Source organism: Pleurodeles waltl, chromosome 11 (assembly GCF_031143425.1).
Source record: "Pleurodeles waltl isolate 20211129_DDA chromosome 11, aPleWal1.hap1.20221129, whole genome shotgun sequence".
Lineage (NCBI taxonomy): Eukaryota > Metazoa > Chordata > Amphibia > Caudata > Salamandridae > Pleurodeles > Pleurodeles waltl.
In genome coordinates, this window is record NC_090450.1 from 416761531 (window position 1) to 416778115 (window position 16585).

The 16585-nt window shown below is 42.7% G+C and overlaps 1 protein-coding gene across 1 annotated transcript in view; it reads right to left on the reverse strand.

Moving 5' to 3' along the window:
* The window catches only part of LOC138265751 (coagulation factor X-like), a 264842-nt gene that overhangs the window by 75096 nt on the left and 173161 nt on the right, over window positions 1-16585 (reverse strand). The window contains exons 5-6 of the mRNA XM_069213758.1: window positions 10149-10273; window positions 5937-6066 (exon numbers count right to left, since the gene is read on the reverse strand). Of these exons, the coding sequence (XP_069069859.1) occupies window positions 5937-6066; window positions 10149-10273 (255 nt within the window). The remainder of the gene's footprint in view (window positions 1-5936; window positions 6067-10148; window positions 10274-16585) is intronic.

Here is a 16585-nt window from a genome sequence, read left to right on the forward strand (position 1 = left end):
CCTATGAATTTGTAACCTAGGGTTAGGATTTCTAGAGTCATTATCAAAGCAAACTTATCTGAAGCATTGAAGCATTTGCCGTCTGACATTTCACCTTGCGCATGCATCAGGTGTGCTGGATATTATTTTAAAACAGGAATTGGTATGAGTATGAGTTGCACCTGATGTGAACCAAAACTCATATAGTCATTAAAGTGTGCTGAATTGTTGAATGTGGGAAATTCTAAGACAACTAAATTGAGTAGTAGTATGTCTATCCCAATTGTAGAGGATGACACAAGCAAGAAATAAGTTGTGTGCTGGACTATTTCTGATTGAAGGGAGACCTCATACAGAAGATTATGGCCCTCATTTCAACTTTGGCAGGTTGCAACCGCTGGCAACCGCCGGCCCAGTGGGGATCTCGGCCGCAAAACGGGAGCCGGCTCCAAATGGAGCAGCCGGTGTTGCAGCTGTGCAACGGGTGCAGTTGCACCCATCGCGCTTTTCACTGTCTGCTATGCAGACAGTGAAAAGCTCCATGGGGCCGTGGTAGGTGGCCCCTGCACTGCCCATACCAGTGGCATGGGCAGTGCAGGGGTCCCCAGGGGCCAGTGTTTCCCCTTTCCGCCAGCCTTTTCATGGCAGTTCATACCACCATGAAAAGGCTGGCGGGGGGGACTCGTAATCCCCTGGGGCAGCGCTGCAAGCAGCGCTGCCCTGGCGGATTACAACCGCTGGGACAAAAGTGGCGGGAAACCACCGGTCCTGGCGGTCGACCGCAGCGCTTTCGCCGCAGTCGTAATGCCCAAGTTTGTACCGCCAGCCTGTTGGCGGTACAAACTCCAAAACAGCCCTGGCAGTCAAGGCCTATGTGCTCATTACTGTATTTTGTGCTTACATTGTTTCAAACCACGCTCTAAAATTTCCCTTAATGACGTTCTATATATTTCTTGCACTGATAAATATTTATAAGCTTCTCCAGTGGGGAAAGTCAAGACTTTGGGCTCCCTACTCTGGTTTAACACAAATAATCACTGTGGACATTATGGAGAAAAGCGAGTAGATTTATAAGACCATTAGAAACAGTGAACTGACCTGACAGTTATTGCAAAGAATGTTTGCTCAGTAAGACTATTTAATGACCTTCCATAACTACTCAACAGATGGGGTAATCAGAGATTGTAAAACCCGAAGTGTCCCAAATTAAAAAATGATTTGAAACTAAACAGCATTGCAAGATTTTCACCTTACAGCCTCCTGTACACGAGTTAGACTATGTTATACTTGAAAAATTAGTTTATTAGACAACATAAAATATGCAAAAACAGCACCATAAATTGCACCATAACAATATTACTTGGGAAGTCAAATATAACGGTAAACATACAGGAGACGAAAAGGAAGGCATGCCATTTTACTTATACAACAATAAAGATCTTCCATTAAAAGACAGTTTTCAATTTGAATTAGTTACACTCCAATGTCAACAAAAAAGTGTTTATGTAGACACAAATAAAACATGCAGTATTATTAAAAGCAACAGGGCTCATTCTGTCTCAAAAAAATTTGACTCTTCATGGATCCCATTTTCTGCAAGTCAGAAGCTGATTTTCGAGACAAGGCCTCTTGTCTTATACAAAGAGGCATGTCAGTAAAAAAAAAATCCACATTCTACTGAAAATGCAGATAGTCAAACTCCATCCCTAGTTTCTTGTATTAGCGTGCTCACCCATCATTGGCTAACAAAGGGCTAGATGTAGCAAGAAATGGGTTTGCAACTGGCAAATTGCGAGTTACACACCCATATGCAGGATGGTGTCCCTGAGACCATCTGCGAATCACAAGGGGGTCGCAAAGACCCACCTCATTAATATTAATGAGGTGGGTCGCAATTTGCGACCCCCTTGCGATTCGCTGCACTCACAGGGATGGTACCCTGCTGGAGACAGCAGACCACCATGTCTGTGACTGCTTTTTAATAAAGCAGTTTTGTTTTTTTTGTACTGCAGCCAGTTTTCCTTCAAGGAAAACGAGTTGCAATACACTCGAGAAAATGAAACTTTTTTGTTTAATTTTTTCAGAGCCATTCACAAAGGGGAAGGGGTTCCATGGGGACACCTTCCCTTTTGTGAATGGGTTAGCACCCATTTGTAATGGGTGCTAACTGCGAATTGCTTTGCGGCCGTGTTCGCAGTCACAAAGCCATTCTGCATCGCGATGCGAATCGCAAATAGGAAGGGGAACACCCATTCCTATTCGCGAGTCGCATTCCCATTTTGCGAGTCGGTAACCAGGTTATCGACTCGCAAAATGGGAATGCGCATCGCGGTGCACGTTTGGCATGGCGCAAACAGCGGAATTTGCTGTTTGCACCATGCAAAACGCTTTGTACATCTGGCCCAAAAAGCCTCCATAAGGAAATGCCTTAGCGTACCTCTTTATATACTTTAGAACTGTTAGGAGGATGATGGTGTTACCAGTGCTGCAATGAAGGTTATTTGCTCTCAAACAGTTTACTTTTTTAAGAAGACCACAAGATGTTAGAAACATGAGCATAAGGATGTTCAATGACATGAAGGATAGAGATTCATGTTTTTTTTTTCTGTTTCAGCTGGTTTAACTCTAGGGTTAAGACACACTAGATTTGCGCATGGCATCTGCCATCTCTTTCAGACTTTAAAGCATTTAGCATCTGTATGTGCAATTACTGTTCAAGGCTTGATTTTTGCTGGATGTGAACTGGATGGGAAAACCACTTCATGCATGCATTGAACTGTGGTGAGTATGTCCCTGACGTGGAACTGGCATTGCAGAGTGTTTAATATTTTTTAAATTTATCTACAGAGATAAAAGACTCGTTCATGGCTAAAGTTTGTGATGGATGTGCAACAGCGCATTTCTGAGATTGTGGAGTTCAAGGTGTTTTAGAGGATGTGTAGCAGACCTTGAACCCCTGCAAGAATAGTGATGATGCAATAGGATACCCATTTAGGTTCAATAGGTCTTTTGGGGGGATATGTACAAAGGGGCTGGAACCCTAAGAGGAACAAGTCCTACACAGGAATAGTGGTATGTGAGGATTTTAATCTGAAATGTAAAAGGGTTTTTTTTCGCATTAATTTCTTTTTTGCATCACATAGACATAAACATGTTAATATGTATGCTATTAATTATGTATTATTTATGTTTAGATTGGCCATAGTTGATGTAGGCCTTTATTTTAAAATTGCTAAGTTGTTTGCCATCTTGCTTCATGACATGTGAAATGTTGTTTTTAGGAAAGTGGAATTTCAATGTTGTCGAACATGGTGGTCTGTTTCTTACGTTCTCATTAGAAGAAATGTTTTTTTTTAGTTGTGATCATTGTGGAATGTGATGATTGGTATAGAATCCAAGAAAACACCTGCAGAGTATGGGCTGGTCCAATGTGTCTTGTTTGTAGCAGATACATGTACGTTTGAAGGATGCTAAGAAAAGCTGTATTGTGAAGGATCCTGACAAACCAATAAGCTCAAGGATGTACTTTTTCACTCTAACTTGATTGGATTGTTTTACAGGAACGGTGTGTAGGTGTAGCAAATGTTAGAATTGTGTGATTCAAGCTCGTGCAGGGTACAGTTCAGCACGCTTACAAAATGCTTACTGAGCACATATTTTCCAGACTTTGAATAGAGCAGAACAACATAGGAAATTTAGGGAACTCTCTTTATGTGAGAATTGACTTTACTTAGCTGTTCCTTTGAGGCAAAATTATGATAATTTGTCCACTTGTATGATTTTGATTGATTTGAACGCCACATTAACTAATGCGTTTATTTATTGATTATTGATTGTCACTGACTTCATGATTTTGACTTGGGTGAATTTTTAACATTTAATAATCATTTATGGTTTGAAAACCTAACCAATCTCTGTATTCCTTGTGGAGCCTAATGTGCTTCATGTTGTTTAAATGGAATGATTTGTTGATGAGTGTCCGATGGGGACTTTGATTAATCGGATCCCACTTTGTGGGACCAATTTTACACAAGTAAAAGTGCTAACATGTTGAGCACGCCCCATAAAGGAATATAGTGAGTCAGTCTCTCAAGGAGGGTTGGTCCCATGAGGAACACTGAACTCTTGATGACTGCGTTGCCTGATGATCTCCGTCTCATTGCAAACAGCATCGTTGTTAATGACATGATTCTTTTAGATCTATCATTGTTGTTTGACAACTGTTGACAATAAGCTGGTCTTGCTTGAGCTCGAGAAAGCTGGTATTGGTTCTATTGTGTTCTGTTGGTTCTGATCTCTTTTATCCAATTGCTCCTAAGTTGTTCTCCAGGGCTGTACTCTATCACCTTATCTTTTTAATTTCTGTGCTCGATCTCTGGCCTCCATAATTCATATCACCCTCCAATTTTATTAATACGCTCACATCTGCATTTTCAATTGTTCAATTGTCTGGCTAGTGCACCGATGACTGCATAACCCAACACGGCTTGTCAGACATCAGAGAATGGATGAGGCAACATTGTTTGAAACCAAATATGAATAAAAACCAAGATCCTCATCACCTGCCTCATGTCTACCGTCAAACTTCTTGGAACCCAACTTGAATCCACTCCAGCTTGATTCTTGGGTCTCCACGATGATTTCCTTCTGTACATACCATCTCCACCAACTCAGACACATTTCTATCATTTGACAATCACTCATCCGCTGGTCTAATTAGCTCACACCTTGATTATTCCACCAGTATGCAGGAGGTATTAAGTCATCACTGCTTTCCATTTTCATTTAGTCCAATTAGTCAAAAAGCAAACAGCTCACCTTGTTCTTGGGTGCCCTTATTTTGCTTCTGCCTCCCACCTCCTTCACAAGCTACACTGGGTACCTATCAAATCCATTATTATTTTACATTCTTTGCTTTGTACACTATGCATTTACTTGTTCAGTTGCACTCTTCTTCTATGGAGACTTAATTGAAACCACCCAATTGGGACTCTTCAGGGTTATTTACTAAGGACTGGGTGGGCAGTCACATGGGGTCGCACAGTTTTGCATCACACACACATCTTTTCGAATGGTAAGTAAGTTGATGCAATGCTTTGCATTGCTTCGTCTGAAGCACGAGCCTACTCAAAACTTTAGTAAATAACTCCTTGAATTCTCTTACTGTGCTCCTCGGTTGGTGCCTAGCCAAACCTGGAAAACTTTAGCTGAAGGTTGCTCATTTTGGGCCACATTCCTCCATGTCGAATGCTCTCTTGGCTCGTCCCCATCAGATTGCATCTCATCTCACCTTTAGGAAAGATCTCAAAACTCACTTCTTTCTGGAAACTATTTAAATCTGCCCTTTTTGTTCTTACCCTGATCCTTAGCGCCATGAGAGCATGCTTAGATTTAAGAGCACTCTAAAAAACTGTACTAACATAATATGACATAATATAACCCAGTAAAAGAATAGGTCCCAGGCAGGGAGTTTGTTCCTGATGTAAAGAATATCAAATGCAGGGATTGCTATATTTCAGGTTTGTACCCGATATGGGACAGGGCCTGTGAGTGTTTGCTTTGTTGCCAAGTGTGTACCTGAAGAGGCTTGAAATCTTTTTGGAAGATTTTAGATTTGGACTTAATCCGCTGTAGGACATCATTTAGGTCTTGAAGTACAAGGGTGAATATCACTGCAGAACTGACTTTGGGGGGTGCCAGGGCCTAAACCATCTAAAATGATATTGTTCAAAAAGAAACACCTTTGGGTTTTAAAAAAATGTCTTCAGTCCCAATTGAAATATTGCTGGAAGAATCTATACTTTAGAGTGAAAACCCCAAAATATGCTCAAAATTTGTCAATTTTCTGTTGAGACCATCACTCCTGAAAAGAGAAAGTTAGTAATTATGGAGATACATGACTCTGTACAAGGCACTGTACAAGTAACATACAGTAAATAGGGCATGATGGCCCATACCTGAAGGAGAGCAGGTCTTGCCATTCCCATCTAGCATGTAGCCCTCGGCGCATGAGCAAGTCACATCTTGGGACTCACCATCATCTTGACAGTATTGCAAACATCCTCCATTCTTATACCAGCATTCAAACTTCTCTGTAGTGAAAAAAACATAAAATAAGCAGTAGGCTGGGACAAGGGAAATAGGCCTTTTTTTGCTGAAGTTATAAATTTGGATAGCTATAGAGATGTAGAATTCTGTGTATAAGGTCACATGTATTCCTTTAGTTAACACTAATGTATTGTTTATTTGATCAATATACATTAGTTTTGTGTGTTTTTGTTTCTTGTTGTATTTGGGATCATGGGTATACAGTTTCCTATCAGGCCATTTTCTACACAAGGTTTTTTCAACCGTCCTATACAGTTAAATCTTTGTAGGGTGATCTGTACATTATTTTATTTGTAAGTGGTTATTTGTTGTTAAGCTGCAATGTTTCTTATAGCCGTGGGTCTGTGGAAAGCTGACCTTTTTGTTTGTACTTGTGCAAATATGTGGAGAGGTATAGCTAACTAAATATACTGCATTGTATGCTTCATACAGATAAGACCGTCTGCCACATTCTTACCATTATCATGAACTGTGTGAGACACAGTCTAGAATTTACCAGGAACAGCGCTTAATTTGTGCATATTGTTTCCGGTGCTAAGCACCGGCACTTATTTTTGAGGGCCCACGCTTATACTTCTGGTTCAAGCATTTACTGCGAGCAAAAGACACATATGGGAAAGACGGAGGAAGAAAAAAACAAAAAGGCGTCACAAAGGGAGAAAGTAGAAAGCTGCCAGAGTGAGCTGAAGGGGCAGGGAGTGGCTGTAAATGGATTAAAGAGGCCCGAGATGGCTTCAGGATTACGCTTCCTCAGTATTCTGTGCTACAATTAAATGCAGCAGCCGTGTGTTTAAGAGGAGGGCTTTGGGCACCGGCATGTTTTTATTTACAAATTAAGCACTGACCACGAACTACGTGAGTTTGAACATAAATAAAACCTGAGTAAGCCTTTGTATCTGGGCTTTACTAAGTGGCAAAACCATTTGTTTTTTTTGTCACAAGCTTAGTGAGTCGCTGTGGATTTGCAGGGATCGGAATGAATCTTGCCTTTAACGGAAACTGAGTGAGTCTGAACTCTAACACAAGCTATTGGAGTCAAGATTTTGCCAAGACTCGAGTGAGTCCTGCTTTACTCAAGTACCCTGTGAACCTCTATCACAAATTTGAAGTTTGTCCAAAGTTCAGCAAGTCTGGACTTTCCTTAGAGGTATGCACATGATTCTGAGTTTTGTTACTAGTCACCAGTGTCTTTTAGGTTTTTCAATGAGCTGAGTGCGTCTGTGTTTTACCAGCAACTGACTGAGCCTTAGCTTTATCAGGAGCGCGTCTCGCATTTATCAATAGCTGAGTGAGTCTGTGCCTTACTGAGCGCTGAGTGAGTGAGCAAATCTGAGATACACCAAGAGCTAAGTGAGTGTGGTCTCTATGAAGAGCTCGGGATTATGGGCTTCACCGAGAGCTCTGTTAGTCTGGCCATTACATTAAGTGCTGCATAAGCCTAGCCTTCGCTGAGAGGGGGGAGAGGGAAGGTCATTTTGAACACTTTAGCACTAGAGTCTGAGAAAGATAGGGACATTGGAAACCCCTAATGCTCCCTTTTCAAAAGACACAATGCTGATTATAAGATATTGGTCATACTTGAGTATTTTTCTTTCTTGTCATTAAGAAATATTTGTCTCTCAATACAAAAACAAAACTTCTGTAAAAAATACGGCATCAACAGCACTCTAAAAGATTTACTACCATGTATTTCAGAGCCCTCCTCAACAACCCCTTAGCAACTGGGATTTTCTCTAGAAAACTCAAAACTACTCATGTAAATCTTCTTCTAAAAATGTAACTTTGATCCTGCTCACACTTCTAACTACGGACAGATCTCTAGTGGCTAGACATGGCGTATCTGGGCAAGGCTCCAAGTTTATACTTCTAACCACCATCCCTTCCAGATCTTCTAGAGTTTCTTAGGGCAACCTCTCGATTTATAAATGGGGCGTTCCATGCCCATACAAAAATCCATGCCTTGAGCTCAAACCTCAACCAATGGAGCAGCCACATCCTTCCAAGCCTTTACAACTATTAGGCCTAATAATATGCAAGCAGTTGTTGAACTGCTGGATCGCTAGAACAAAGCAGAATTTCATTGCAGAGGAGAGTGCGATTGGCATATTTGTGAATTTTGATGTTATCTGTGACTAAAGTTCCCTGGGGCTCCATGTACTCTGCACTTCCATAGAGAGTTGATGGTGTAAGAGTTCAAGGAATCATTTTAAAATGTGTTGCTTCTGTCCTCTCTGATCTCTTAGCATCTCACATCACCTCAGAATGAATCAAACACACGGGCAGCACAGCCCAGGGTTAGACCAATTCTCTGCTCTTGTTCCTTGTTTACCTTTCCCCTTTACCTAAGCTCATTTTCTCATTTAATTTCAGCTGCAACAACTACATTGCTGACACACAGTTCATTGTAAAGAATGAAAATCTATCGGGTTTACATTCAGACAGTGCCTATAAACATCTGACGACTAGATGCTAGTCAAAACTCTTAACCTAAATACCTCAAAAACCTGCCATACTAGTATTCGGCAAATGCATCAGGTAGCCCTGTTCTACTTTCTGGTCTCAAGAACTAGGGCCCACCATCCCACACACTCGAAGTGAGAATCCTAGGTTGGACCATTGACTTGTCCCACCCTACAAAAAGTGTCAAATTTGTGGAAGCCTGTTCTCCAGGAGGTCGACTTCTGAAATGTTATTCCTGTAATAATAATAAGAAATAACAGTCACTTTGGATACGAAAGAGCACTCATAAAAACCTACGTTTCCCATCCAAGTAATCACAAGATGCTGATTAGTGTATAAACTGGAAAGTATGCACGAATTAGTTTATTTTCACACTTTCCATAACATCTCAAGCTTTTGCACAGCACCATTTAATTATTTATACAGCTGAAGAAGTGCTATTGAGACCCATTGGGGTATCTCTACACTTGAAGCATGTCTTTGAACCTTACTCGCCACCCTTACCTAACATCTCCCATATAGGACATACTACACCCTATACTCAATAAGGGTGCCATGGACCCTGAAAAGAATTGGAGCCCTTCCTGGCCATGTCAGGGGTAGAAAGCTCTATAGAAATGCTGCAGTTCAATAGAGTACAAAGCAAAGCCGTTTAACTGTCCTGAATATCTTTAATACATTTAAAAAACATTTGGCATCTGTTGAAAATACTCATTTGTTGAAAAAAAACACTTCCCTTTGAAAAAATCCTATGATCCTGTTTTTATTGTTATTATTTTAACTGAGATTGAAATAGAAAGATTTCACTAATCGAATAAAGGGCAAAACTTCAAAATCTCAGCCTCTTCGTGGAAATGGGGAGTTTTTTTCACCTATGATAAAGAGTGGAGTAGTTACAGGATTACTTCGTTGAGTTGTTCGTTGTGGATGTTAGAGGTCCCAGTCTGTCAATTTTCTGATATGAGTTAAAATCATCTTGCTGATAATGCAGAAATTCTAAAGAAATGTGAATTAACTCAAGACCTTTTGTAGCGTTTCACACAGGGAGGAAATGTATTTATTTCCGACTTTTACACGCAGGTGGGAGTACTTTCGAGATAAAACGCGAGTGGGAGTGTGTGCTACTGTCAGGATTGTTTCTGACTGTGAGAGTCTGTGGTAAATCTGTTTTTTTGGAATCATAACGCTCGGGGATTTTATTTTCCCAAGAAGTTGGTGGCTGCATGGATTTGTTGTGCTTTTGTGAAGCGATGTGCATCTGACGTGTGTCTATGTGGGTGTATCGATGTGTGTATGGTTACAGTTGTCTATCTCTTAGAAGTTGTGTGCCACAATCATATTTCTGTGTTGAGTTGTTTGTGTACAAATATGTCAGCGTGGAGCTTTTGTGTCAGTATACCTGTGCACCTATACGTGCCGTTTTACAATGGAGAGATGTGTGCTCGCAGACGGTTTGTGTTAACTTGTAAATATGTGTGTACTTCTGTGTGTGGTGATAGGTGGAAGGAATTACCTGAGTTATGGGTTTTGGTTTGTGTTAATGTGCACTGTGAATCTTAGTGGACTTGTGTCAATTTTTAATATTCAATACTTTTCAATACTCCATACTCCCCTGTTTCGCACAGTTTTCCTGTAAACCGTGGCGGACAAAGGCAGACATAGTTGTAGTGATACTGCTGGCAGAGTCCGCCGTTGTGACAGGGATTCACCTTACATGGATTTAGATCTAGGAGAAATAGTAACAAATAGCTGGTAAGTCACATAGACTGTGCAACAAGCAGAAGTAATTTAGTAACATGTTTTTACAAAAGGAATTGGCCAAATGAGGCTGGGTGGCAGTTTAAAAAAACTGTGGCCACGTGGAAGGTATTTCAAGTTTAAAGAGAGACATAGTCAAGAGAGGGGTGAAAGAATTTACAAGGAGTCTGTAGAGTTCTGGGTGCTTACAAGTTTAAGTGGAGCCTTTAATGCGATAACCTCCCCCAACTCCAGAGGTTGCGTCTTAAAAACTCCATCAACTGTACACAGATGCATTTGACAGCACAGTGCTTCATGCCTGTAAACAGTGGGAGCTAGATACTGGTCAAAATATAGATGATGAGACCTAGCTGTAGTGCCGGAAAAAGACAAAAGTAATCTCCATGAACCACAGATACGAAATCATACATTATGAATTCTCAACCAGATTTTACTATACCGCCCAGAAATATAAACTCCAAATGCGTTCTGAGCTCACACTCCATTCCATACGTCATGAAATTATCTTGGAATTGCCCTGTGAGGCATGCATTATGGGAGGATATAGCGGATATTACAACTAATATTACATATAGCCAAAATGGTGCCCGTTGAGGGTGGGTTATGTGGTCAAAATCCCACGTAGTTACATCAAACTGACTGCTATGCTTCTACTACTAGCAGGAATCATGAAAGCAATAGGCTGAACTCAAGGTTCCTCACCCATCATGACTGGTTAAATGACGCTGCCTAATGTCATGACCTAGATGACCCACCAAATTAGGATTGCATCTGCACCAGCGACTCTACTAAGAAAGCATCATAGCAGGCAAAAATCTGCCCATGAAAATACCAAGTGACCTTAGTTTCTGCACTCTTCAATGGCGTTTTCCACATGGTCCATAAAATCTTCAATAGGGTCACATAAACCATTCACTCAAGCTCTGATAACCAGCTGGCTTGACTGTGGCAACTCTTTACATATCAGCATTCCAGATTGCCTTTTGACTACTGACATTCCAGAATGCAGCAGCATGATTAGTTCCTAAACTTCAGCCCACTCCTCCTCGAACCCCACTCCATTGACTCCTGCTGCATAATCAAACCATTATTAACCTTCGGAGTCACACCCTCGGAGCAATCCACTCCACCGAACTACTTTATCAGCAGAACTGAATTTCTTTATTTACCCCAGCTAGATTGCTACGGTCATCCTAGCAATGCCTCTCCCCTATCCACCGCATCTATCTTGCTAGGCTTGCTAGGTTTGGCAGTCGCTTCTTTTGGTTTCTGGCAGCACACCATTGGAAAATCCTTCAGTGCATCTTTGTCTTACCACAGACCTTTCGTCATTTCAAAAATCTGCTGAAAACTTGGTTATTCTGCCACCTTTGTGGGCCTGTTGAATCACTCTGTTCCGTTGCTCCTTTCTAACTCAGACCTTTCTCCAATAGTATAACCTTTCAAAGCACCAGGATACCCTGTGCAGGTTTACAACATACAAATTAAATAGCATAACTTAGCAGAAGCATGTATATCGATGCAGCCAATTAGAAATAGATCGAAAGGGTCGTGAGGTCCTTCAAGGGTATATCTAGCCACTACAAGTGGATAGCCACCTGTCTCGCAGATTAAACATTTTGGGCCAGATGTATCAAAGGGTTTTACCCATTCTGTGTCTATGGGAAAATGCTTTAGTACATATGGCCCTTTAACTCTTCTTGTTGACATACACTCAGGCTACCGTCATTTCTCCTGCATCTTGAGTCACTAAAAAGTATGTTTCTGTTTAGCAGAGGAGGAACAATTGGCATTTCACATATCTGGCACACATTGAGGCTCATATTTACGCCACGTGTTTTAGTTCCACTTCTGATGCTTCAGAATTTATGATGTCCACGATGATAGCCGCTCACTGCCCTAATAATCAATGATGTCAGCCTGACCCAAGGAAAATACTTTGTTTATAACATTTATAATTGTATAACTTACTGTGCTTCATATTTGCAAAATGAAAAAATAAAGTCCTAAAATGGATCCTGCGGTGGTGAGATTAAGACAGAGTCTGCAGTGATCAGAGAGTTTGAAGGCAACCTGCAGTGGTTAGATAGCTTGAAGGGCAGCTGCGGGGCTCATAGATTTTAAATGAGCCTGTGGTGGTCAAAGAGCTCGCGCTGATACGGTAATGGTCAGAGAGATTACAATTAGGCTGTATTAGTAAATTTACAGGGAATATGATGTACAGCCAGTTAACAAGGAGCTTGTGGTTGGCAAAGGGGTTATATAAACATTTTAGGGGAAATACATCTTACTGGGGATCTTTGGTAATCAGTTTCAAACAGCTTGTGTAAAGAGGAGACATAATAAAGGGGTCTGCAGGGATGAGGCAGACAGGAAAATGACGATATTCCTGAAAATGTTTGTGAGAAGGTAGCCTCTTTCTAGCCTTGTTACCCTCACTTTTGGCCTGTTTGTGAGTGTATGTCAGGGTGTTTGTCACTGTTTTCACTGTCTCACTGGGATCCTGATAGCCAGGCCTCAGTGCTCATAGTGAAAACACTATGTTTTCAGTATGTTTGTTATGTGTCACTGGGATCCTGCTGGTCAGGACCCCAGTGCTCATAGATTTGTGGCCTATATGTATGTGTCACTGGGACCCTGTCACACAGGGCGCCAGTGCTCATAGGTGTGCATGTATATGTTACCTGTGTGGTGCCTAACTGTCTCACTGAGGCTCTGCTAACCAGAACCTCAGTGGTTATGCTCTCTCATTACTTTCAAATTGTCACTAACAGGCTAGTGACCAATTTTACCAATTTACATTGGCTTACTGGAACACCCTTATAATTCCCTAGTATATGGTACTGAGGTACCCAGGGTATTGGGGTTCCAGGAGATCCCTATGGGCTGCAGCATTTCTTTTGCCACCCATAGGGAGCTCTGACAATTCTTACACAGCCCTGCCACTGCAGCCTGAGTGAAATAACGTCCACGTTATTTCACAGCCATTTTACACTGCACTTAAGTAACTTATAAGTCACCTATATGTCTAACCTTTACCTGGTAAAGGTTAGGTGCAAAGTTACTTAGTGTGAGGGCACCCTGGCACTAGCCAAGGTGCCCCCACATTGTTCAGAGCCAATTCCCTGAACTTTGTGAGTGCGGGGACACCATTACACGCGTGCACTACAGATAGGTCACTACCTATATGTAGCTTCACAATGGTAACTCCGAATATGGCCATGTAACATGTCTATGATCATGGAATTGCCCCCTCTATGCCATCCTGGCATAGTTGGCACAATCCCATGATCCCAGTGGTCTGTAGCACAGACCCTGGTACTGCCAAACTGCCCTTCCTGGGGTTTCACTGCAGCTGCTGCTGCTGCCAACCCCTCAGACAGGCATCTGCCCTCCTGGGGTCCAGACAGGCCTGGCCCAGGATGGCAGAACAAAGAACTTCCTCTGAGAGAGGGTGTGACACCCTCTCCCTTTGGAAAATGGTGTGAAGGCAGGGGAGGAGTAGCCTCCCCCAGCCTCTGGAAATGCTTTCTTGGGCACAGATGTGCCCAATTCTGCATAAGCCAGTCTACACCGGTTCAGGGACCCCTAAGCCCCTGCTCTGGCGCGAAACTGGACAAAGGGGAGTGACCACTCCCCTGACCTGCACCTCCCCTGGGAGGTGTCCAGAGCTCCTCCAGTGTGCTCCAGACCTCTGCCATCTTGGAAACAGAGGTGCTGCTGGCACACTGGACTGCTCTGAGTGGCCAGTGCCACCAGGTGACGTCAGAGACTCCTGCTGATAGGCTCCTTCAGGTGTTAGTGGCCTATCCTCTCTCCTAGGTAGCCAAACCCTCTTTTCTGGCTATTTAGGGTCTCTGTCTCTGGGGAAACTTTAGATAACGAATGCAAGAGCTCATCCGAGTTCCTCTGCATCTCCCTCTTCACCTTCTGATAAGGAATCGACTGCTGACCGCGCTGGAAGCCTGCAAACCTGCAACATAGTAGCAAAGACGACTACTGCAACTCTGTAACGCTGATCCTGCCGCCTTCTCAACTGTTTTCCTGCTTGTGCATGCTGTGAGGGTAGCCTGCCTCCTCTCTGCACCAGAAGCTCCGAAGAAATCTCCTGTGGGTCGACGGAATCTTCCCCCTGCAACCGCAGGCACCAAAAAGCTGCATTACCGGTCCCTTGGGTCTCCTCTCAGCACGACGAGCGAGGTCCCTCGAATCCAGCGACTCTGTCCAAGTGACCCCCACAGTCCAGTGACTCTTCAGTCCAAGTTTGGTGGAGGTAAGTCCTTGCCTCACCTCGCTGGGCTGCATTGCTGGGAACCGCAACTTTGCAGCTACTCCGGCCCCTGTGCACTTCCGGCAGAAATCCTTTGTGCACAGCCAAGCCTGGGTCCACGGCACTCTAACCTGCATTGCACGACTTTCTAAGTTGGTCTCCGGCGACGTGGGACTCCTTTGTGCAACTTCGGCGAGCACCATTTCACGCATCCTTGTAGTGCCTGTTTCTGGCACTTCTCCGGGTGCTACCTGCTTCAGTGAGGGCTCTTTGTCTTGCTCGACGTCCCTTCTCTCTTCAGGTCCAATTTGCGACCTCCTGGTCCCTTCTGGGCCCCAGCAGCGTCCAAAAACGCTAACCGCACGATTTGCAGCTAGCAAGGCTTGTTAGCGTCCTTTCGGCGGGAAAATACTTCTGCACGACTCTCCACGGCGAGAGGGATCCGTCCACCAAAGGGGAAGTCTCTAGCCCTTTTTGTTCTTGCAGAAACCTCAGCTTCTTCTGTCCAGTCGAAGCTTCTTTGCACCCGCAGCTGGCATTTCCTGGGCATCTGCCCATCTCCGACTTGCTTGTGACTTTTGGACTTGGTCCCCTTGTTCCACAGGTACCCTAGATTGGAAATCCACAGTTGTTGCATTGCTGGTTTGTGTCTTTCCTGCATTATTCCTCTAACACGACTTCTTTGTCCTTAGGGGAACTTTAGTGCACTTTGCACTCACTTTTCAGGGTCTTGGGAAGGGTTATTTTGCTAACTCTCACTATTTTCTAATAGTCCCAGCGACCCTCTACAAGGTCACATAGGTTTGGGGTCCATTCGTGGTTCGCATTCCACTTTTGGAGTATATGGTTTGTGTTGCCCCTATCCCTATGTTTCCCCATTGCATCCTATTGTAACTATACATTGGTTGCACTGTTTTCTAAGACTATACTGCATATTTTTGCTATTGTGTATATATATCTTGTGTATATTTGCTATCCTCTCACTGAGGGTACACTCTAAGATACTTTGGCATATTGTCATAAAAATAAAGTACCTTTATTTTTAGTATAACTGTGTATTGTGTTTTCTTATGATATTGTGCATATGACACTAAGTGGTACTGTAGTAGCTTCACACGTCTCCTAGTTCAGCCTAAGCTGCTCTGCTAAGCTACCATTATCTATCAGCCTAAGCTGCTAGACACCCTATACACTAATAAGGGATAACTGGGCCTGGTGCAAGGTGCAAGTACCCCTTGGTACTCACTACAAGCCAGTCCAGCCTCCTACATTGGTTGTGCAGTGGTGGGATAAGTGCTTGAGACTACTTACCGCTCTTGTCATTGTACTTTTCATAAGAGAAAAATATACAAAACAAGGTCAGTGTATATACACATAGCCAAAAAGTTTTGCATTTCCTCTTTTCACTCTTTACTAAGTGCTGAAAAGTACCTCTAAACTTTCAAAAAGTTCTTAAAAGTTTTAAAAGTTTTTTTTCTGTCTTTCCAAAAAGTTCTGAAAACTTTTTTCTCTTTTTCTATCACTTTAACTCTCTCTAAAAATGTCTGGCACAGGCCAAAATGTTGATCTGTCCAAACTTGCATATGACAACCTTAGCTGGAAAAGAGCAAGGAGTCTCTGCATAGAGAGAGGTTTGAGTGTAGGGAAGAATCCTTCCTTGGAACTGTTACTTAACATGCTTAGAGAACAGGATAAGGCCATAGGTGCCTCATCTGTTGAAAAAGTACCTAATAGTTCTCAATCTGATTCAGGGACTCCCCCAGGAAAAGATTCAGGAAAGAAACTTCCTAGCCTGCCCATTACTAGACAATCTAGCATAGATGGTAATGATGATGAGCCACACCATATAAATAGTGTTGTCTCACATCATAGCAAAAACATTTATTCTCACCATACTGGTAGTAATGTTTCTGTTAACCAAGCTGTTAGGGTGGCTTCTGTAAGGGACAGGTCTCCTTCTGTTCATTCCCATCATAGCTCTGTTTCTAGGAATGTCCCTCCCACCAACCC